Raw genomic sequence first — 24,085 nt, forward strand, 5'->3', positions numbered from 1 at the left:
TTTTCTAGTTTACGACTTTTATGCGATAAGAATAATAAATAAGGCATTTTATGTTCTTCAAACATGACTGCCCAGTTGATTATATTTTCTATTTTGTTCTTATGTATAAAAGAGGTAAGTAAAAATCCCTAAAGAAGTAGGTACTTACTATTAGTTTTCAATATACCTAAATATATTTTTGCATTTCTAAAGAGAGCACATATTGAAGAATATTCACGTAATTATTAACTTAATAATCAAAACTTTAAAATGGTTTTGTTAACGTTAAATTGTAAGCAGTTCGTTGAGGTTCACAATCTTTCGACAGTTTATAATCTCGCGAGATAGATTACAATCTAACGGTGTTTACAATTTTACGGTGACAGTTTCTCCACTTAACAATCTATAGAAGTAAAATCAGTATTGCCACAGTTTGAACCGTGAATTTTCCCAGGACGCAACAAGTCAATTTCAAAGCCTTGACAAAAAGTTTCATTTGGTATCTGAATCGTATCATATGGCCAAAACTTTATTTATACAAGGAAGAAATAATTACGATCAGCTAAAAGAGAGATCATTAAATACCACGAATATGTTCCTTGACTTAGTTGAAATGTTAAACGATTTAATGGCAAAAGAATTAAGAAGTGCCGTTGTCAAATTTTATAAAGTAAAATTTTTACACGATTTCTCAAACTATATTATACATATGGAAGAGGTTGGTATCAATAAAAAAGCTAAATAAGTTTAACTGTAAAGAACATTAAATAATTCATTAGATTTTGATCATGTTAGATAATTGATATAGTGGATCACTGTCTCATAGAACCTGTTGAGAAAATAAAATTCATAAGAAACCAATTTTATGTGTTGATAAAAAATTTTGAAGACGTGAGACATTTTGATACAGTCGATTTATGCCACAATGAATTACCCGATGAAGTTGCTGTAGTTCACTGTATACTTCATCAAGCTGTTTTGTAAGTATATATGATATGATATAATATATGATTGGACAATTCACACCAATTGACCTAGTCCCATGCTAAGCTGGTGAAGCTTATGCTTAATGGTTAAGCTTAGTTATGGGTACTAGGCAACGGATATACATACATATTATAGATAGATAGACATATAAATACATATTTAAACACCCAAGACCCTAAGCACAACACCAAATGCTCATCACATCGATGTTTGTCTCAGCCGGGGATCGAACCCGGGACCCATGGATTCGCAGTCAGGGGTACTAACCACTAGACCAATGAGCCGTCATCAAGTATTATAAACTACTGAATAGTAGGTACTATATTAAATATTTTATGAAGAGAAAACGTATTTTTGATAGGTTAAATGAAACTATGCAAAATGATCTAGTTTCTGTTGTGGAGTTTAAAACAAAACAGTGTGCACAAGACGTTAATTCAACTTTATACGCGGTGCAAGAGTGTCTCCACCAGTTTGTTCCTAATTTCTTTGATCAACTTCTTGTCGATGCCTATTCAGGTTTGGTACATTCTTATTTATTTAAACTCAATAGTCGTATAGACACTTACTTCAATTTTTTCTACAGAAAACTGTGAATATTTAAAAGTAGTTAACGCTTCAATGTATGATTTTACAACAGACACGTGGCGAAACAGCTATCAGGCGTTATTTCCCCAGAAATGGGGAAATTTCGTTAATATCCTAAAGACAAAGTAAGTAGTAAGAATAATATGGGATTCGTGAGTGATATGTGACAATTTTAAATAAAATTATTATTTTAGGTTGAAATCAGCAAATGAAAACATACAAGAGCCTCTTTATATGACTCTTTTTTCTGCTAATATTTCATCACATGATATCGTTAAAGCTCTTTACATATAAACATGTATAGAACGTCTTTTAATATCGCGTATAGAATCATATTAATTCAATATGGTTCGTAAGTATATCATACCTACTAAAAATCAAAATATATCGCCCTGGTTGAAAGGAAACAATTGCTTCATTATGATTGCTATACGGCTTACGATAAGAAAAGAGACGAGACTTACCGCTAAGTCTTTTTATTGAATCTTATCCTTGTCTTCAAATAATTTCAGAGGCAAGCTATTACTATTTACTGCTGCGCAAGTTTTTGTAAAGTGTATACTTATAAGCGTCAGTAAAAAAGGTTAAGTATTCTCAATTTAAATTTACGGCCCGTTCTTAAATCAAGGGCGTGTAACGGACAAAGAACTGGCAAATATTCTCCGTCGCTCTTTTAAACCGCTTTTTTTTACAAAATGTATGTATGACATTTTGAAATATTGGGGAGCATGACGGTTCTGGGACTGTGAGGTTGATCAGATAAATAAAAAATGTTCATAAAATAATTGATCATGGTTTTCTTGGGGACTTCCCCGTAATAGCCCAGATCCCCACAAATTCATGATCCACCCATGTCATGCCATGCCTATGTAGTATATTCATTATCTAGTAACAGACGATCCGAGTGAGGAAATGGAACGACCATTTACATTAATCTTTTGAATTTTACCGCTCAGAATACTGTAAGCTTTTCCGCTAATGCAATAGTGTTGATGTTTATTGACAAGGATTTCGTGATGGACACAATCAAAAGCCTTTGATAAATCGTAACAATTGTGAATCAGTAAAACCATTCTGCAACTTTGCAAAAGATTATGATTATTAAAGTGGGTCATTGAGTTTAATTGCTCAAGCATTATTTCATAAAATATTTAAACAATGCAGGCAGCATAGATACGGATCAAAATATTTATCCTAAGTTTATTATTTATATGTTTACTCTCAGTTTATGAGATTAGATAACGTGTATAAAACTGTAGATAAAGAGGTATCCCAGTCTTGTTATATTAAAGTGTTTGTTTTTTAAAGCTTCACTAAGCAATAGTTTAAGAAACTTATTAGAGGCTACTATTTATCTGTGATAATTATTCATAATTATCATTTTTGTATTATGTTTTTACCAGTGTTGAGAATAGAGCTATTGTGAGAATGTCTACATTATTCTAACGATTAATTTAAACGTTACGTAATATACAGGACTCAGGAGTCATTCGGTTTTCAGAATCTCACCCTAAGTTACAACAAAGTCAAACTCGACAATCGTCAATCACTAAAAGTTCAGTTCTATATAATATAGTCATCTGAATCTCCATTTAAGTTTAAAGTGAGGTCAGAGGTGCGACAATGATGACAGTTTACATTGCTGTTTTTTCCTGATGGTGACGCCTCGCTTACTTCAAAGTTCAAACTTCAAAAGCTAAAATTTCAAAACAATGTGTTGTGGTTTGTTTTCGTTTGTGTGATAAGTGATTTATTTCAATGATAGCATGATAAAAAATTCCGAAACAAAATGCCTAAAGCAATACGTAAAATGCTTGAAAATGGATATTCCTACGACGAACCCGATCGAATGCCGAACAATATAAATATTACATATCTTGATATCGTCATGTATGTTGTTGCCATTGTGGGCCATTTTATAGACTTAGGATTAGACATAAATGTTGCCGTACAGTATTGCTTATCTCGTAAGATGATGGAATTCGGTTGGACCTTGGTTTTTATACTTTTACCGGCATTTGTGAATACAGCTGTTTCTGTTCGCATGTAAGTACCTGCTATTCATAATTTATTTTCTCAGAGTTCAAATAAAGGGGGCAAATGAAGCCTTAATTGCAACGTACTACTCATACTTAAAAATAAATTTAATGACTTGTAGCAAAGGTTATTTGTAAATAATGTTGAAAAGATAAAATCTCTATAACTGATACATTCTTTGTAACTAACTAAAATAAAACATGATTTTTAACATAGTAACCAGTAATTTAATGATGTTAGTTATATATTTATATTGTAATACATACATTGCTTTGTTGCCTATCTTGTTACCACAGCAAGTTTACTAACCACTTTGCTATATATTATGACTAATAATAAATTTATATGAAATAATTAACAAGAACATGTACTACATTAATTAGTGAAATGATAACACATAGTAGTAGACATTATTTGAGAAAATTCCTTGGTTCAATTAACCATTATTATTGTAATTTTGGTGAACATAATTAAAATTAGTAATATATATATAGGTACTCCCAAGACAAGCAGCAAGATTCATTAAGTAATGAGTTCACAAAAAGAAAATGGCTTCGAATATTCATACTAGTACTTCAAATGGCACCTATTCTACGATTTGCTGATGCTCTCATGTAAGTAAAATAACTTTGAAAATCAATGTGAAATGCAGGAAAACCTCAGAGTTTAATATGTTATTGCAATGTTTCATCCATGAAAGGACTGAAATAAACTAAATTTAATAAAACAAAATATTAATGTATGTATAACTCTCTTCTCTAACTTCTCTTTTTTCTTCAGCTATGCAATCAAATCTCGTCGAGCTGCCCATAAACATGATCAGGCATCCCAGAGAATGTACTATAGTTTAATGCTAAAAGAGGATTCAGATGCAGCATTACTTCGAATATTTGAATGCTTTTTAGAAGCAGCCCCACAGCAAGTTTTACAAACCAGTTTACTGATGCGACAGTATGATCAGCTGGCTAGTAAGTTTGTTATTTTACAGTAATAAAATTGTTAGTAAAATAAAAATAATAAAATGTACAATTCACAGTACACCAACTGCTATCTATCTGCTCATCAATTGTGGGCATGGGATGGTGTCTTGCAGCTTATCAGCGAGCCGTGCGATATGCGCAGCAAAATAAAAACAATATTACGTGGTGTGGCACTGCGTTACAAGTGGCCTGGCATTTCTTGGTTACATGTAAGTCACAATATATAAAAGATACAAAATTTATTTAAAAATCACTAGTTAATTATAAAAATGAGTTGGGATTAATTAATTTTACAAATCGTATTATTTTCAGTGAGCCGAATCACATCAATATCAATAATAGCCTACCTATTTCCTTACTGGACCGTTCTTGCCTGCACTGTACATATTCTCATCATGACAACTTGGTTACAATTAGTTGACCAATCAACATTTTGCTCTCAAAATAAATTAGCTGAATTCTTTTTCTCTCTAGCATTAGGAGCAGTATACTTATTTACATATATTTTACCAGTTGAAGGCCGCACAAGATATAGATATGCCTTATACTACACTACATGTGGAATACAAAATGTTATATGTGGTATATTATGGTTTTTATTTGTAGATGAAGAAATGAGAATATCAATATATTTTTATCCAGTTCTAGTTATAAGCATTATTCCATACATGTTAGGTTTAGTCTTTATGTTGATTTACTATGGATGCTTCCATCCAAAAGTTAGTGTTACTTTATCAGTTTCTTTTAAAGGTGATGATGTGGAAGTTAGTTGAAAATATTATTTTATCAATAAAAAGTACAAATTGCATTTCTACAAATAAGTTATATTTTCACTGTTAGTAAGATGAAATTAGAAAAATGAAGAGAACTTATGCCATTAAGAACTAGTGATATATTTTTTATAAAAAATATTTTTTTAGTATTAGAACATACTCAATTTACTATTGTAATGAATAAAAGACTTAATAGATTTAAGATATCTTTAAAATAAATATTCTGAATCTCTTTTTTGCCAACGTTAGTAACACTTTTTGAAATATATTGTTTTAAGAAGTTTTGTATTTTACTTACAGTCCCTATATAATAAAGTAAACATTTTACATCTGCATTTTATTAAAAGAACAGCCTTTATATATACATATTTGCAGATAGACAGAGAACATTTTATAATTTTAACATTAGAAAACAAGTATATTTGTCAAATATTCACCAAATAAATGGTGCTCTTTCCCGCAAAACCTTAAGTCCGTGTTTGTTCCATTCACTCTGATTTATCCACAGCTCAATAGCAGATTCTAAACATGACATCACAGCTGCTCCTTTCCATACGGTACTAGCAGGATCAATATCTTTAGGTGATGTTACTATTTCTAACTGTTCAGTTTTATATGCATATGGAATTTGTAACGCAAGTCTATTTTGCAACCATAGGTTAAGTCCAAGAACTTTAACACCTCCTCCAATAATGAGAATACTACTGTACATTTTTCTTTTAAGTTCTTCATTAGGACACCGGTCTATACTTTGTAATATAGCTGCATCTAAGCTTAAAACTTGACCAGGAGCTAAAGTGACAATGTCACCTGGTCCTCCTTCTAATGTATCAACAACAATGTCTTCTTCCGTATTAGTTGAAGGCTGAGCTTCATTTGCTGTTTCTGTTTGTTGCTCAGCCACAGATGGATCAACTACTTCCTTTTTTCTACCTGTTTCTCTTAAAAATTCAGCATCAAATGGATCTTCTGGGTCACTTGGTTGACGATTTTGAATTTTTGTTGTTTTTAATCCCGTAATTTTTAATAAATCTGTGTAAAAGAGTGCCAGTGGTGATATAATACATTCATCACCTACTTGTAAAGTGTATTTATTAACAATGTCACCAGGATGGTCTACTAAAAATGTTTTTTCTTGAGGCCCACAAACATCAAGATTTACATGGCAAAAATCATGATAAAGATTCCTCATTAAAATAACATCTCTAGGTATATTTTCATTCCAATCTTTGTAGGGAAATGCACTTTTATGAAACATCCATGATAAAGCTTGGCAGACATCTCCAGCTCCATAATCCATACGTAACCGTGTGGTCTTGTGTGAAATGCCATCTTCAACGCATGAGATTGCAGTCTTTTGGTCTCCAATATCCACAACACAGGCTGATCCTATACCTGCCCCAAATGTGGCACCAACACTTTCCTGGACTAGAAAACAGTCACCGAAACCTAAATCTCTAAGTAAAAGTGACATTAAATATTTTAAATGACTTCTATTGTAAATGTCTGGTATTAATAAAACACAACGGTACTTCACAAGTTCAATGAGTGCTATTCCTAATTTATATTCAATTATAGAGCTCCAAATTGTATATAAATCATTTAAGACTGATGAAATAGAACCACCTACTTCAGAATGTATGTTAAAATCTCCTCTTTTATATGGAAAATGTATATTATATGGTAATTCTGGATCTACATCAAGGACTAAATCTCCTATTATAATATCACACTCAACTTGAGGCCATGGTTCACCATCATTTACAGCTTCAGGTAATGATCTACGATTGAAAGCAGCTATTTGTTGTGGTGGCGTAGCATATCTTCTTGCTCCATTTGACTGCATGCAGGATTGTAGAGTATGAGATATTTGCAAGCGACATTCTTCTAATTCTTCAATAAGTTCTTTAGTTTTAGGAACACTTGGTGGAACGAAAGAATCTCGGTATATTTTACCTTCAGGGCGACGTTTTCTTGCAATGCAGTGTAGTTGTCTTACAGGTAGTAGATCCGAAGCTCTACCTATACGAACGTAGAAAGAACCAGGATGAATAACTATAATCCTATTCGAAGGAAATTGTTGAAATGTCTCAGGACCGGTGTCTTGTACACTACTCATAACGTTTTGGGATAAAACACTAATAACAGAAATATAGATAATTATTATCTAACTGGTCAATACTGAATAAAATTTTGAGATCATAAAATCCTATTATTATTTAAGACACTGGTTAATATCACACAAATCAATAATATTTATAGAAAACATGAAACATTTAATCATAGTCAAATTTATACCAATATGTGTGCGTACTGCGTACTGCGTGTTGTCAAAGCTCAAAAGTTTGAGACGTATGCGGTATGACTGATGATTGATGAACATTGAACACTGACTAATGACTACTGACAGTCTACTAATATGAGTCAGAACTCTGACCGTCACTGTCAGTTAGTATCAGTTGTGTCAGCTGCGAATTGTCAGTCCTTTGCGACTTTTCCGATACTAGTTTTGACTTTGCATTTTGCAAACATTGCAAAAATATACCTATCTATCTAGAACTCCTGTTGTATTATTGTTAAATCAATTTTAAATTACATTACGAAAGAGAATTAAAACAGCCTAAAAATAATGCGATAACATATTTTAGTAGATCTTTTGTTACAGTACAAAATATACTACAAAAATGGTGTCTAGAAGTTTAACTGAGGTGTTTGTATTAATGCGAAATAATGCTATTCACAGCCGAAATCTCTTTTCAGAATCGGTAATAAAATTAATAATTTACGATAACTTTTAAAAATATCATAAATGCAGTAATGTACTTTCGGTTAGTTATAGAATAATTTTATATCATCGAAACCTCATAAATAAACTCAATTCGTTGTGAATCCTTTCAAATTTAGCTTGATCTATTATAGTTGTTTAATTAGGTACCTGTATCTCGAAAGCAGTTACTATTGTAATTTTTTTGTAGGGATATGATAATGATCATGAAGGAGCTATGCTAATGAAAGCAACATCAGATGATATAGAAGCCGGGCTAGATATGAGAATAGAAGTTAATCCGCCAATCTGGAGTGATTCCTTAGAGGAAGCGCATTATATTATATCAAGGTTGGTATATGGTTCTTATGTAGGAATTGTTCTGATTTTCTCTTTTGTTGTTTACTTTCCATAAAAGGTTAATAACTAAAACTCTTTACTGTAACTTTTCAGGTTAAAAACAAAAATATCTGAGCTACAAAGTCGTCATGATCGACAGATACGACGACCAGCCTTAGATGACAGTGGAGAGCAGCAGCACATTGAGAGACTTGCTGCTGATATAGGCAAGCACTTTACACAAGCTCATGCAAGAATCACAAATATCAAAGCACAGGTTCGTCATGGTAAGTTTTAAACTAGACTTGATTTTACTTTAAAGCAATTGTTTTTTATACAACTAAACGGTACTTGGAATACATTCCATTCACACTGACTAAAAAAGTTGTGACCATTTGACCCATGTTTAAAAATTATATTGTGTGTGCATAATCACTATGATGAAACTGGTATCTTTCAGGAAACAAATCAGAACAAAAACTTGCAAACAATGTGGTATTAGCTTTAGTGACAGCATTACAGGATTTAAGTATAATATTTCGAACAGCACAATCAAACTATCTCAAGTCTCTTACATCAAGAGAAGAACGATCAAAGGCCTACTTTGACTTACCAAACTTTGAAGAACTTAGCTTAAATGATAATGACTTAACACCAGGCCTTACAAACAATCAAACAGACTTACTATTTTCTCTACCTAGTACTTCAAATTATGAAGATGAGAACCATCAAAAGCAATTGCTACTCATGGAAGAAGAAAACACTACAATGATTGCAGAAAGGGAACAAGAGGTAAATAAAATTGTTCGCTCTATTGTTGATTTAAATGATATTTTCAAAGATTTAGCTCATATGGTACATGAACAGGGTACAATATTAGATCGAATAGATTATAATATTGAGCAAACCCAAGTACAAGTACATGAGGGTTTTAAACAATTGCAAAAAGCAGAACGATATCAGCGTAAGAATAGAAAGATTCATTGTTTATTAATATTGGCTGTTACAACTATTATGATGACTATATTATTAATTATAGTTAAAAGTTAACACTTTATTTACAATAAAGGATAATAATACAAGGATATTTTCTTGTAATAATTGCTTAAGTTTGAATTTGCTGCTTAAGCAATTAATGCTTTTTCTAATAATTACATATATTTATATCAAAGCTATTGTTGTTAATAGTAAAATTGAATAATAAATACATAGCACCTAAAAATTGTGTTATAGTAAATTGTTTTAGAAAAAAATTAATACTTTGCAATCATAGGTTAGTGTCTCATAAGGGGGCGTCCATAAATTACGTGAGGTGTTTTTTTTAATTTTCTGTAGCTCCCTCTCCCCCTGGTGAGATGTTGTGAGATTTTATTCAACCCCCTCCCCCATCCCCCAATCTCACGTGAGATTTTTCAAAATGTGGGTTTCTTAAGTAAACGCGTTGGATTGTTATTGTAAAAAATTGCTTCGTGCTTTTATTTTCGACTGAAACAAAATAAGTGAAATGTTGAGCGTTTAGGTATGGAGTTAGCGGGAAGTTGCAGAGATGGCTTTTAGGGTCAACCGTTTTCCTATTTTTTTTTTTTCAATCCGAAAATATTGCGTGATATTTGCCGAGACCCCCCCCTCTCTCCAACGTAAGATTAAATGAGATTTGGCTCGACCCCCTCCCCCCCTTAAACACCTCACGTAATTTATGGACGCCCCCTAATAGACTTCAATAAACTGTTTGTAAAATAATTCAGATAAAGTGAATTTAATTGTGTTTGTGTACCATTACAACCTTTAAAGTGGAAATCTGTTATAAAACCTAGTCTAATAATTATTTATATTAAAGTAAGGCTGTATATTTATATATTATAGTTAAGTGTAAATAAAATTACTAACATAATCATTACTTTCCAAAACATTCTATTATTATTTGCTGTTTGCTATTCTTAAAAATTATGACCACCAAGATGTTTTGTCAAAACCTAGCTGGATCACATAATTTTATAACAAGTATCTGCAATCTATGTAGAAATGTATTGATAGCATTGGAATTACAGGAAATCTTACTGATGTGTAATATATGACCCCGATTTTGATTTAAATATTTTACGTAATTATAAAAATCATTCCAGTTCTAAAATATGAATAAATGATACTGATTATTATAAATATTTTTGTTATAAAAAATATATATTATAATAAACAATGCAAAACTTAGTGTAAAATGATAACTCAATAAAGCCATATTTTATGTGATAATTGGCTTAATTAAGGAAATGTTTTGATTAATTTCTATGTTATACAACATGCTTTTAATAATATAATTTGATTATAAGCAGTACAGATGAAAGGCAATCTCTACTGTCATTTTAACTTTAACATTGCTTGCTGTTATGTAAATTTCTCCCTGATTAAATAGTCCTATATTTTATAGAAAGGGATATTAGGATATATAATAAAAACATCATCTAAAATTGCACTAAAGAATTATAATTGCCAGTGATTTACAATATACATTATTCAGCTGTTTTAACCCCGAGATAGGTGTTTGAAATAAATTAAATTTTAACATAATTTTGCCACACACTCAGGTCTGAAATTAGTTTCTCCATTGCAAGCAAACATGCACCACTCAAACTATAATGAAATTGGAAAAAACTATAAGTCTTTATGTTTGTTGTAAAATTCATCTAAATATTTCTTATATTCTCCCTGGTTTGCCCATAAACACGATGCCTGCTGGTTCAATGGACTCTGAGTGTTTGGTTCTGCTAACAAACTTTGTATTGAGAGTAAAACCGTGCGGACGTCATACAAAGCTGTCCATTTGTCCTTTAAAATATCTAAACATATTAATCCACAAGTGTCAACATTAGGGTGAAAGCAAGGCGTGATGAATTTAACTAACGGCGGGGCGTACGGGTATGAATTGGGAAATTCGAGTGCCAATTTATACTTATGACCAGCGTAAACGGTATCTAAGGGTCCGTTAATTGTACCAATCCATTTGAACAAGTTTTCACTTTCGGGAAATGCAGATATTCCTTTGTCAGCACACCTCATCAACTCCATGAGTTCCTTTTGCAATCTACGGAATAGATAGGCTTTGTATAAATAATCGATGAAAAGGACTTTAGCTCGTCATAATTAAACAAAACTTACCGTTTGCTTACAGCGTGATTGTCCTTCAATTTTATCGTGTCCTCGTTTTGTTTGGAAGGATTAGATGACGATGCATAATGTGGATTTATGTTTTGAGCCATAATACGATCTTAATCAAAATTCTTTAACACTAATCGGCTGTTACAAGGAGACAACTTCCTGTTTAATTTTAAAAAGCTCCAATTTTATTGGACACCACTTTTTGACAGTCGTGCAACGAAAATAATGGCGGTTTATTGGAACCATAGACACTAGACAGCTACAACAATGCAAAAATCAATTAATGCATCCTTAGTCTATGTGTTACAAAATCGTCATAATGTTATGTATAAAAAAAAAATTGTTATAGACGTCTTCAACATACTTCTTACATACAATTTTGAAGTTATACTTCTTTAGGCGCGTTATGAAAAAATGATGAGAGTGAAATTTTACGATGCGCGCGCACCGTGACAAAAAATTAACAGAATGAAGTTGCCCACGGAAGATGCTACGGCATTGGACATAATTTAAAAACAACATTCGAATAATAATAGAATTTTTGTTACACTTGATTAATGTAAAAGAATAATAATAAATATTTATTTATTTAATTTTTCAAATGTAAACTGAACTTTATTGACTATAATGACTCCTTTTCCAGTCTTTGATTATTTAATTGTAATTAATTATTTGCATGCAATCAAAAACTATTTTTAATAATGCCAAAGAAGTATAACTTCTTACGCGCGTACATAAGTATACACGCACCCTTTTTTTTGTTATTTATTTATTTATTAAGGAAACTAAACAGATACTGTATGTAACAGTAAAAATAAAATAAAATTAAAACATAAAATAAACACATTGGACATATCCACAAAAAGGTCCACTGATAAAAACTATAATACAAAGCAAAACATGACAGCACAAAATTTATAAATTAGGAGAACGACAAAAAACTAGTAGCTATAATAAACGAGGAAGATACAAGGCTTAAGAAATTAATAGTTTTAACTTATTCTTAAATGTGAAGCAGTGGAGGAGTGCGAAAAAGGGTTGACATTAGTGGCAGAATCCAAGGTAGAACACACCTGTGAAGAGGCTCACGGAACCCAATGTTGGTTCTGGGAGTCGGGAGGTTAAAAGTTCTGTGCGAGCGTAGAGATCTGAATGGCAGCAACATTAAATGTTATCAGTTCGAGAAGAATGAAACAAGTTATTTCATGTACGCATATTTTTCTAATAGTTACACAATCTATCAAATTACGCCTAGTACTCAAAGAAAGTAATTTATACTATTACTACATACTCTTTATTAGAAATAAAAATATTATCTGTGACAGACGGATTTAACGTATAACGTATAGGTATGTTATCTAAAGCTGGCGGCTTCAACACATTTACACTTTGTACTTGTGTAGTGTCTGTGAATAAGCGCGAGACGTGATGTCAAACTGAAATACAATCACAAATACATCATGAAAAGACTGTCCGTCTCTCTCGCGTTCGGTCAAGCTTATGAGTATAAAAGAGACAGTTATTGTTTTTCTTTTGCTACTGTTTATTTTGATCTTTTTTCAAACATTACCAGGGCAATCTCGTGAAATGGTGCACAATGTTTTTAATTATTTTAAGTATCTTAATAAAAACAGTTTAATGAAAAAATATTATATTTAATTTGACATCAGATACGACTGGGGTTTCTAAGAGGAGTATTGAAATTTTTTTTAGTGAAGTAAAAGTGAAGTGTGTTAAGCTAGATGGAGCTTATGTCGAAAAATGAAAAATTATTTACACAAACTACTCTTTTACATTCTTGGTCGGGCTTAGAACTTTTGGATCCACCCTCGTATGCACATAATATTTATATGTATTTGACACATTTTTATTTATTTACAACCCACCCAACCTTACTAAAACCAGAGTAGACTAAAATATATAGCTTGGAACAAAGTCATATTTTTAAACATGCTGTATAGTGAAATTGCATTAGTAGGTACTGTGAACGCGCCAGCTTTCGATAACCGACCTATAGGTATTATACAGATACTGTGTTTATTGTTCCTTAAGGCCCATTTAGATGAAAAGAGTTTCTAGCACGTATTGGTGCGAGAAATCGTTCGCGACTATCACCAGCAATAATCGCCATAGCATTATCGTATCGTATATACGAGATTCGCCAGTGATTTATCGCTAGGCGATAATTTCCTGCGTCTTTTTACACATCGAACTTTTGGTAAAAAGAAGCAACTGCCACAAAACCTCGAAATACGATTATTGCTTTTGAAATTCTGTTTTACACGGACACAATAAATTTTCCATTGCGAGGCAATTGTCGCCAAAGTGGAAGAGCGAGATATGTGAATGTTTTTCTAGACGAAGAAACTTTTTTATATTCTTTCGATAATCGTACCTTCGAGACGAGAAACTCTCTCCATCTAAATAATTGGCGTTTAGATTCATAATAATTATTTTATCATTCATATCGGGGTCAGGTTTATGTACGGTTAGCGAACCAGATTCTCTAAAGAAAATGTGATTTCTCACTTTCACTTTTTTCTGAATTCAATGCTCAATTATCCATGAAATTAACAGACCGTAAATAGATTACTATTCTATAAAAGCGTGCTACCAGAATTTTGTAAGATGTTTCTCGCCTTGTTTTAAAAGTATAAGTGCTTAAGATTGTTACCCGTCGTGTAGCTTTTTAATTTTACATTTATTAAATTGAAATAAACATCTATAATTATCATTATGTTGTTCAAAGTGAGTATGTTTACTGTTAAAAACACCATTATTTAATTAGCAATTGTTTTCCTTTCTTAAAAAATAATTAAACTTCAAATCACGGGCTAACGACGTTCCGTCATTTTGGCTCCTAGTTAAAGGGTCTTGCTAAACAGTGTTGCAGTTATACATTTTATGTGTTTAACCTATGTGTTCATGGTAAACTTACAACGCAGAAACATTTAAAAAATCGAGGTATCCGGTAAAAAGTTCTCGACGAGTGTGAATAGGAGCCACTAAGTACAAATATCAATCCATATGTGCCAGTTAAAGTCTGTTTTTGTCTATGGCACATATAATAATATTAAGTCTCGTACTTCCCGAGCTCAGACTTCAGACTCTGAAGTCTGAAGTCTGAACTTCAGAGTTGATTCTATTAAGTCTGTGGAGTGTAGAATTTAATATCTTAAAAATTAAACTATATACGCAATTACGCTCATCAGTCATCACTCATGTTATTATTCTCTTTAAATCATATTTTATGTGAGAACTGAAAACTCGACGAATACTATTGAAAAGTGAAATCAAGTCATCGAAGACTAAACTTGTAGCCATATCGTTTATTATTTTTTCATGGTCTCAAACATGAGTGCTAAAATTTATTTCGAAAACCAGATAATTACACCTCTAACACCTTGCAATAATATTCATGATCTAAAACAAACAATTTTTAAACAATATGGAATTCCTTATAACGATGTATACATAACGATAAATGGAAAGTTAGCCGATCCTGGTGTGGTTCTCCACGAATCAAACATTGTTAGAATATGTACACGATTAATCGGAGGAAAAGGCGGATTTGGTTCTATGTTGAGGGCGATTGGCGCTCAAATCGAAAAAACAACAAATCGTGAAGCTTGCCGTGATCTTTCCGGTCGTCGATTACGTGATATCAACGAAGAAAAGCGTCTAAGAAAGTGGCTAGAAGGTCAAGACGAAAGAGAACGAGAGGCTATTGAAAGAAAACAGAAAAAGCTTGAGAAACTTCTTGCTGAGCCTAAGATTGAGGTTAGTTTGAATCCCAGTTATGAGAAAGAGCGTCAAGAGTTACCTGAACGTGTGAGTTCAGCTGTTGATGCAGGGTGGCAGGCAGCAGGAACCTCAGGTGAAAGAAAACGTAAATCCGAGGAAGTACTCCAGAAGAAGAAGAAAGCTAAGTTGTGGATTGATGCAGAGTTATCAGATTGCTCATCATCAAGTGAAAGTGAAAGTGAAAAAGAGTCAACCAATGATAAAATTGAAGCTGTGTCCACAGACACTAGTAATAAATCTGTGTTAAAAACATAAATTCTGGCATTTTTCTTAAGAATATTGTATAAAATTTTTGACTTTTCTAATATATTAAAATCAGCACCATCTCTGTTCTTTATTTATCTTAATAGAATTGAAATAACAAAAATAAAAAAGGCCATAGGAATGAATAAACTGTTGAAACTTTACTATGATAAACCATTTTATATTAAATAATTAATGATAAAAAATTAAATCTGTGACAATTTTTCCTATAATTTATAACTATATTTCAGAAAGTTTCAATTGTAGTAATAATGGTTTTGCTGATTGCATTAGTTGCTGCCCGACCATATGAATTTGATGATGAAGGCCAGGAAGTGGATAGAAGAGGTTAATGTTTAATCTATCTCTAACTCAGAATCTTTTCTTGTAGTAAAACAACAACAATGTGTACAACTTAAGTATATCATATTCGTGGTATATGGGTACATTTACATTAAGTGTCAATCGAGTCAGTCTGTCTAAATTCAGAGTTAAGACTTAGCCCTTGGTATGACTCTGAATTTTACTATAAGATAAGTACAGTATAATAAGGTTTTGTGATTGCTATAGATCAATTGAACTTCGGAGTGATATTTAATCAATTTTTTTTCTAATCTCCCTTAATCAAAATAGTTTGATATCAACAATTTAGATTTTTTGTATTTTTAAGTATGGAACTTCTGGCATCTTAATTTTTTTTACAGAAAAATAATAATTTTCATAATTAATTCCAGGCGAAGTTCCTAGAGTTCAAATCAAGGTATACAGAGGACCAACAAAACATGATGGCCATGCTCCTTGGGGATTCTGGGTGAAACAGCCATCGGATGATAAATAATTTCAAAAAACATTGAAGATAGAATTATATGTTTACAGACAAGACATACGCAAGTCATAATTTGCGCTAATTCTCACTTTAAATATTAACCAGTCTTTAGCTTTAAACTTAAATGAAAAAGAAAAGTATTTATTTTTACCGTAACAATACCTACTCTATTCAGTCAACTAAAAAGTATTAATTTCCTTAGGTTGTCTTTTAAGAAATATTCTGGCAATTTCTTTAAAAAAATATTCAATGTGTCTGTGTGATTTTGTTTTAAAATGTCTCAATATGTATTGTTACCAAAGATATCCAGCAATGTGAAATAATGGATACTAAAGTTGGAAAAATCCGAAATAAAAAATAAAGCAATTTTTTTTAAATGTTTTGTTTTAATGTATAGTTACTATTTATTAAAATTTAACTTTATATAATTATAGACAAATGTTGCAATTTATAAAATTAACATTATTCACAACCATAGACTAATGAATATACTTAAGAATAACGAACTACATTTTTTAGTTGCTTATATTTTTTAAGTCTCGTTTAATATTTAAATAATTTTTTTTTGATTATAATGATTGACATTAATTATTGAATTTTTAAAATGTCAAGTAACACATTTTTGAAAGTCAATTTGATATTAAAATTATAATACTCTTTAAACGATTAGATTACAAATATTTCACGATTATTAGACTTAAGAAAATTAACGGTCATAATTAATTAAGTATTGACAGTTACTCAGAAATTAAGCAATTAATATCTTAACTCACAACAGTGCGTGATTTTAATGACAATAAATTAGGTTTTCAATTGATATTTAATGTAACCTTTATTAAATCTAAAAGATTTTAAATGAAATTACTGACAACAGGTGTCATTTGGTTTGACTTAACATCATATTCCTAGCACAACATAAACGGTTAAGAACAGGATTTTCGAGCTCGCTATCTCCCGTTGATATTACTGATAAGTTTTGAAGTTTTTGTTATCGATGATATTATGCAGATAACGTTATGTTGAGTGGTCATTGCTTAATCGTGATGGTTTTTAGCGCGAAAGGGTGTGAGTTGTGTGAAATGTGATCTGAAATGTGTTTCAAACTAAAAATGAGGAGATTTAACTGGATTAGCCGATTGGGTAAGTTTTTGATAAGTTATTGATATATGAGCCTAGCTTTCATTGCCTTAAAACCTTAATATAATATGCCGTAATATATACGACCTGTTCAATACCTCAATATTACATAAAACTAATTAATTAAATGAAAGAGCGATAGCTTCAACTAAATAATTTTTATTTTTAACATAATTTCTGCCGAAAAAGTACTACTCTATGTGAATTTTAGTATCTAGTTTGTGTTATAGAGATTAAATCCAAAAGTAAGTTTATCTAATACTGTTTTTAAGTACCTACACGTGCTTTTACCTCGAATTTCGGTAAAGAGTACCTATTTATTTAAATTGAAGGCATAATAAGTAGGTATCAGCTTTTCTTACATTCTAACAGTATTCATAAAATAAGCACATGGTTATATTATTTACGTTCAAATTTTTAGTACCAAGAAGAAACAGCCCATATGCGTTGTTTCTTTTGTTTGTTATATGCGTGCCACTCATGTGGTGCTGGCTTATGATCGACACAGTCTCCAGCGTGTTACTGACTACCGTGGCCGAAGAAGACTTGTACCATTTGCAAAGGAATAGAAATTTAAAGGAATATATCGATAATATGTGAGTATACCATAGCGGTTAGTTTCTTACGTATATTGTTCGACGCCTAATAAACAGTTACCCAACACAAGGTGGGTTTCAACACACTACATTTCGTAATCATTCAAACTTCAAATTGAGCTTTTAACAAGTTTATGTCTAATACCAGACGATAATATTATTCAAAAGTTTTTCGTGCGTAGGTCCTTTTGATTGACACACTGGCGAACAGTAATTCTAAAGTTCTTATAATCATTAAACACTCAGTTGTTATGAATGAAACAATGTTATTTACGTCACTTCCTTACCCCGAAGTCATCAACGAAGTAGGCTACTAATTGTTATCGCGATAGCGAAAGAATTATACCTACCTATACTAAAAAACTCACTTGGTCATGTGTCTGTGAAACGGATTATTTTACAGCTGATCAGGTTTCTGTATATTCCTAACTATCGAGCAATTGAGTTCCTTTGTGTAATTAATTAAAAAAAAGTAGTCTAAAACTCGGGACAGTTTTCGCATGGCTTACTATTATATTATATTTGTTTTTTTTATAAATATCGATAAATAATGCAATAAATGCGATAAATACGAAGACGTATCGTAATAATAAGGCTAAAGACATATCGTACTAAATAATTGGTATCGAAAAATTGTATGACCGCTATAATCGTCGTATCGCTCTCGAAGGCAACTTTCCTAATAATATTATAAACGCGAAAGTTTGTAAGTATGGATGGATATTTGTTACTCTTTCACGTAAAAACTACTGAATGGATTTCATTAAAACTTTACAATAATATAACTTATACATCAGAATAACACATAGGCTACAATTTATAAAGATATTGTGTGAATTGTCCAAAATATCAAGTAAGTAGGAAATAATCTACCATCTGCAAAGCTATTCTGGCGTGCGCTGCTAAAATCGCTAGAGTTACACATATGTAATGTATGATGGAAATGTTTATCTTAAATAGTCCTACAAAAAAAGCACGCGACAGTATCTATCTATGTCTTATGTGTAAGCCATTATTGCCAAAATAGTGACCCATAACTACAATAAAAATTAGGTAGTAATAAATCGATTCCTAAATGAAAACAGATACTTTTACCGCTTCTGAGTTCTGCTATTTAAAGTGGATAAAATATATCTTTCACGCTTCATCATTTGGACATCATTTATATGAATCCTGCGCAGACGAGGTCGCGGGCACCAGATAGTATTGAATAATCAAATAAAATTCAATAAAATTTGTAGGCTAACGGACTTTTCAGCTCAACTAATAGGTATCAATTGTTAAAGGCATTTAATAAACGGTAAAATAAGTAATTGAGCTTTTTTTAATTAGTTTAAATAATTTCGTAGCTGAGTTACAGTCCTTTATAATAATAATTGTTATCATTAATCTGTTCCTCAACAAAGCGTTATACATATATAAGGCAGTTTTTGCGGCGCACCAGTCACCACTATGTGGCACCGGCTACCCACTGAAGTCAAAGGAAAATCATTTATTCATATAGGTAACAAACTGTACACACACACAAAGGAACGTCAAAACAATATATACGACATGCTTGTAATTTTACATTTACTACCAGTTCTCGAATCAAGGGTGTAGAACGGAAGAGAAGAACTGGCAATAAACTGTCCGCCACTCTTTTTAATCGCCAAGTTTTTGTTTTACACAACGTTTGTAAGGTGCTACAACCATTACACCATGTTCCACATGACATCTTAAGTAATACATAATAATTAAAAAAAAAGATTTGTCCTCTATCAGCAGGAGGTATGGTGAAATAGGAGCACGCACTTACATTCTCTTGGGATCAGTATTTCCGAACCAACTCAACTTAGGGTCATCAAGAGCGTACCAATTATTAAAAGGCTGACAACACACTCGCAAACCCTCTGGCATTGAGTGTCCACGGGCGGCGGTATCACTTAACATCAGATGAGCCTGCTTGTTTGCTGGAGGCAAAATTTATTTTTTAACAAAATCATCTATTATTAGAAATAATGATACTGACTTGACAATGTTTTTTAAATTGCAGTCCGGTGCTAATCGAACCGTCCAAAGACCCGTGTGGAGACATTTTAGTTTTAGTTACGTCATCACCAGGTCGATTTGAAGAACGGGAAGCAATTAGAAGCACATGGGGCAAACATTTAGTTACGCTCTTTGTGATGGGTCTTGATGGATATACTGAGGATGATGTAATGGTGAGGGCACTTTTTTTTTCAAATTTTCACAGAATACATATGAATATATATATTTGACTACTATACCAAGGTATTTATTGATTATTCCTCCTCCTCTGAATTGTTGTCTTCTCTGTCAGTTTTTCACCTTCGCTACTATTTTCCAATATTTCACCGCTATCTCCTTTATTTCATCTTCCGGGGTTTCTGTTGGGAGTCCTCTCTTTTTTCTTCCCACTGGCCCAGTGGGAAGAAAAAAGGGTCCAAAAAGTTCCAACTCAGGGTCCCTTTGACCCATCAGTCAACTTTTTTGAGTGTGTGACGTCTGTTATGTTTGTAAGGCTTTGTATTTCACAGATTTTTACTTTGTTTTTAATTTTCAATCAAATAATTGAACGCTCCATAGCCCTTTGGTTTACTCCAATTTTCTTTATTAGCGCCTTACAGAAAATCCACGTTTCGAATCCATACGATAGACATGGAAGTATCTAACAGTTCTTTTTATACTCAACTTAAGTTCGGATTGCAGAACAGAAGGCTGTAATAAAAACACGTGGCATTTTAATTTACAATTCGTCATTTGAGATTTTAATAAATTATTTTGCATAAAATATTAATCATAAATTCTCTTTACGATATTTTAATTTTAAAAATAGAATTTCTATAACGTAATTCGCCCTTCTCACTCGCTCTCAATCGGTCTCAATCGCTCTCTCCCTTTTCGACAAAAACGCTGCACATCTTCGTGACGTTCTGTAAAAATGTTACCCTCATGCGCCCTAAAGAAGTTTCACGTCAAAAAAATAGCCACTGGGGCCAGTCACCGGTTAGACTGGTCGAGCAGCCTCCCTTTAGGTTGGAGGGACCTTCCTTCTTCCACATTACTATAAATCCCCATTTGCTATTGAATGTCTCGTGATCTCATTGGAAATAAAAACGTGATAAAAAATATATTCAAGTTTTTACGGGTATACAATTGTTTATCAAAGCTCTTTTTAGGTAGACAACTATTTAGAAGCAAAACTGCACAGTGACATCATAATATACAATTTCAAAGACCACTACCAGAACCTCACCATAAAAACGGGTCTCATGCTGGAATGGACCATTAGTAGATGCTCCTCATCCAAGTTCCTGTTCAAGACTGATGATGATGTCCTGGTTAATCCGTGGAAGTTGAGACAAATAGTTGAGGAGAATGCTGAGAATGTGCTGATAGGTAAGCCGAAATAGTTAGGGTTTTTGAAGATTTCATCTTGATCATTGAGACAGATCGGTGATGAGTCAGAGGTGTAAATCAATACTAGTATTTTGAGCGGATTTGACTTTGACGTTGTTAATTTATAAGCTCTGTGATATATAATGACAGTGGTAGATGACAGTAACGCTATTTCTCCGACATATGTGTTTCAGACACACACTTAGGCTTGTCGAAGATGGGGGGGGGGGGGCATGGAGGTAGATATGCAACTCCAATACGACCTTCAGTTATGAAGGTTGCGACTAAGATTACAATACAAACACACAGGCTTGAGACAAAATCACTTTGGCGTGTTATTTGATATATTTATTTTTTTGATATTTTTTTATGTTTTTATTTTGTTATGATACAGCGTACAAAAATACACACAACCCTTAATTTTCATCTCCTCTACCATCAACCCCTATTTTTTATTTGTTAATTAAAATCTGATTTATGGCTTGAACTCTGAGGTTTATATTGAGAAAAATTCTTTAATATAAAAGTTAATAATAATATAAGATTATAATATACCAAACCTAACAACCATTGAACACATACAAACACTATATGTATGCGAGTAGTAAAGAAAAGTATTGTTCCTCAACTTAATATTCTTTTGTTTTTCCAGGATACCTGAAGTCAAATACCTATCTTCACAGGGATACTCATAGTAAATGGCACATCCCGCGCTGGCTGCTTCAAGATGACTTCGTGCCCCATTATTTATCTGGCACGGGCTATTTAATAAATGGTAATTTCTTGGTAACTCCTTAGGCTCTTGGTATCGCGATACCTGTCTCAATATATATTGAATCAACTGGTCCTACTATACTTTCAATAGATATTGACTTCAATATCATCAGTAGTCAGAAGATTATTCTTCATTGTGCATTGTGCATGCATTCTCAAAATGCATTATTAAACGGATTATTAACGAATTCCTTTTTTTTCAGTTAAGTATATAAAGCTAATGCTACACGCCGCCTACTCAGTGCCAATGATTAACTTAGAAGATGTTTATTTTACATATTTAGTTGCTAACAAAACACTAGGTTTTACATTAACCCATGATCGTAAGTTAAGCCCCTATAAACCCTGGTTACCGATCGACTGTTTCTATTGGGGGCTGGCGTCCATACACAGTCTCATCCCCAGTGATATAATTAAATGGGGATCGTGTGTGATAAAAATGGGTGGCGATAACCAAAACGAATTATGTAAATCGTACGAGAATTATAGCGAATGGTGGTTATTGTGATTTTCGACCCCATATAATATTCATACGTACAAATCTATTGCAAAGAATTTCAATATTTTCACTAGCGTTTAAACTCTTTGAAACAAATTACACAACAAATTCAAAATGTAATGTTTTGTTTGTATGTAATGTTTTTATATACAAACGGGGACCCAGTAGATACACACACATGTTTCATACTAAAGTTGTACGTACAATACTATTGCATAGATATTGAATATTTTCGTTTATGTTTCGAGTTTTCACAAATCGAAAAATATTACTAACACGTAATGATTTTTATATAAAAATGGGGACCCAGTAGATACACACACAAGTTTCATACTAAAGTTGTACGTACAATACTATTGCATAGATTTTGAATATTATCGCTTATGTTTAGAGTTTTCACAAATCGAAAAATATTACTAACACGTAATGATTTTTATATACAAATGGGGACCCAATAGATACACAAGTTTCATACTAAAGTTGTACGTACAATACTATTGCATAGATTTCGAATATTTTCGTTTATGTTTAGAGTTTTCACAAATCGAAAAATATTACTAACACGTAATGATTTTTATATACAAATGGGGACCCAATAGATACACACACATGTTACATACTAAAGTTGTACGTACAATACTATTGCATAGATTTTGAATATTTTCGTTTATGTTTAGAGTTTTCACAAATCGAAAAATATTACTAACACGTAATGATTTTTATATACAAATGGGAGCGAAATAGATACACACAAGCTTTCATACTAAAAATGTAAAGCAAAACTATTGCAATGATTTTGAATATTTTTGCTAGTGTTTAAAGTCTTCACAAATCGAAAAATGTTACTAGACGTAATGATTTTTATACACAAATGGGGGCCAAAATGACAATAATATATATATAGTAATAGAAGAAATAGCATAGAAGATATACTTCTGTGTGCCAAATATATAAAAATAGCGGATTTTCTAAGTTACAGGGTATATAGATTGTATTTTGTTTTTTTGTATTTTTTTCTAAAGAAAGACATTTCGTTATTACAAGGTATATTATAAGTCTAAAGTATTTTTGTGCCATACTGTGAACTATGTTGACAGCTTCAAACGTTAACACTCTACTTAAGTTATTATTGTTATTGTAATACTATATTTTAGTTTATTTTCAAAAAATATTTTATATTAATTACTTTGTTTTAATTTTCCTA

The 24,085-nt window shown here is 32.0% G+C and overlaps 7 protein-coding genes across 11 annotated transcripts; 5 read left to right on the top strand and 2 right to left on the bottom strand.

Moving 5' to 3' along the window:
• Positions 1-5: 5 nt before the first annotated feature.
• Positions 6-3,275, top strand: LOC125050439. The gene is made up of 6 exons (XM_047650298.1): positions 6-114; positions 434-697; positions 775-959; positions 1,328-1,485; positions 1,553-1,679; positions 1,749-3,275. Exons 1-6 carry the CDS (start codon positions 64-66, stop codon positions 1,846-1,848), a joined length of 885 nt encoding a protein of 294 aa, XP_047506254.1. The 5' UTR covers positions 6-63; the 3' UTR covers positions 1,849-3,275.
• LOC125050437 (XK-related protein 6) lies at positions 3,206-5,671 on the top strand. The gene is made up of 5 exons (XM_047650291.1): positions 3,206-3,600; positions 4,086-4,205; positions 4,372-4,559; positions 4,628-4,780; positions 4,884-5,671. The coding sequence occupies exons 1-5, from the start codon at positions 3,344-3,346 to the stop codon at positions 5,342-5,344; spliced, it is 1,179 nt and encodes a 392-aa protein (XP_047506247.1). The 5' UTR covers positions 3,206-3,343; the 3' UTR covers positions 5,345-5,671.
• Positions 5,667-7,684, bottom strand: LOC125050435 (actin-related protein 8). The gene has a single exon (XM_047650289.1). It carries the CDS (start codon positions 7,461-7,463, stop codon positions 5,778-5,780), a length of 1,686 nt encoding a protein of 561 aa, XP_047506245.1. The 5' UTR covers positions 7,464-7,684; the 3' UTR covers positions 5,667-5,777.
• Positions 7,685-7,851: 167 nt separating this feature from the next.
• Positions 7,852-16,850, top strand: LOC125050438 (syntaxin-16). Of its 5 annotated transcripts, XM_047650293.1 has the most exons (6): positions 7,852-8,109; positions 8,320-8,459; positions 8,562-8,734; positions 8,908-9,239; positions 15,899-15,995; positions 16,382-16,850. In XM_047650293.1, exons 1-6 carry the CDS (start codon positions 8,029-8,031, stop codon positions 16,483-16,485), a joined length of 927 nt encoding a protein of 308 aa, XP_047506249.1. In that variant the 5' UTR covers positions 7,852-8,028; the 3' UTR covers positions 16,486-16,850. The 5 variants fall into 5 exon arrangements, with proteins under 5 accessions (XP_047506249.1, XP_047506251.1, XP_047506252.1 ...); XM_047650295.1 differs by lacking the exons at positions 15,899-15,995; positions 16,382-16,850 and adding an exon at positions 12,616-12,787; XM_047650296.1 differs by lacking the exons at positions 15,899-15,995; positions 16,382-16,850 and adding an exon at positions 12,619-12,787.
• LOC125050442 (ubiquitin-conjugating enzyme E2 C) lies at positions 10,908-11,837 on the bottom strand. The gene is made up of 2 exons (XM_047650301.1): positions 11,601-11,837; positions 10,908-11,526 (listed from the first exon to the last, which is right to left on the bottom strand). The coding sequence occupies exons 1-2, from the start codon at positions 11,699-11,701 to the stop codon at positions 11,097-11,099; spliced, it is 531 nt and encodes a 176-aa protein (XP_047506257.1). The 5' UTR covers positions 11,702-11,837; the 3' UTR covers positions 10,908-11,096.
• Positions 14,783-15,728, top strand: LOC125050440 (replication stress response regulator SDE2). The gene has a single exon (XM_047650299.1). The coding sequence runs from the start codon at positions 14,943-14,945 to the stop codon at positions 15,657-15,659; it is 717 nt and encodes a 238-aa protein (XP_047506255.1). The 5' UTR covers positions 14,783-14,942; the 3' UTR covers positions 15,660-15,728.
• A 351-nt stretch (positions 16,851-17,201) lies between the features above and the next one.
• LOC125050701 (beta-1,3-galactosyltransferase 5-like) lies at positions 17,202-22,905 on the top strand. Its single transcript, XM_047650707.1, has 6 exons — positions 17,202-17,613; positions 18,032-18,206; positions 20,242-20,410; positions 21,389-21,608; positions 22,261-22,383; positions 22,586-22,905. The coding sequence occupies exons 1-6, from the start codon at positions 17,565-17,567 to the stop codon at positions 22,888-22,890; spliced, it is 1,041 nt and encodes a 346-aa protein (XP_047506663.1). The 5' UTR covers positions 17,202-17,564; the 3' UTR covers positions 22,891-22,905.
• The last annotated feature ends 1,180 nt before the right edge of the window (positions 22,906-24,085 follow it).

The sequence above is a fragment of the Pieris napi genome, chromosome 6 (genome assembly GCF_905475465.1).
Source record: "Pieris napi chromosome 6, ilPieNapi1.2, whole genome shotgun sequence".
In the NCBI taxonomy this organism is placed as follows: Eukaryota; Metazoa; Arthropoda; class Insecta; order Lepidoptera; family Pieridae; genus Pieris; species Pieris napi.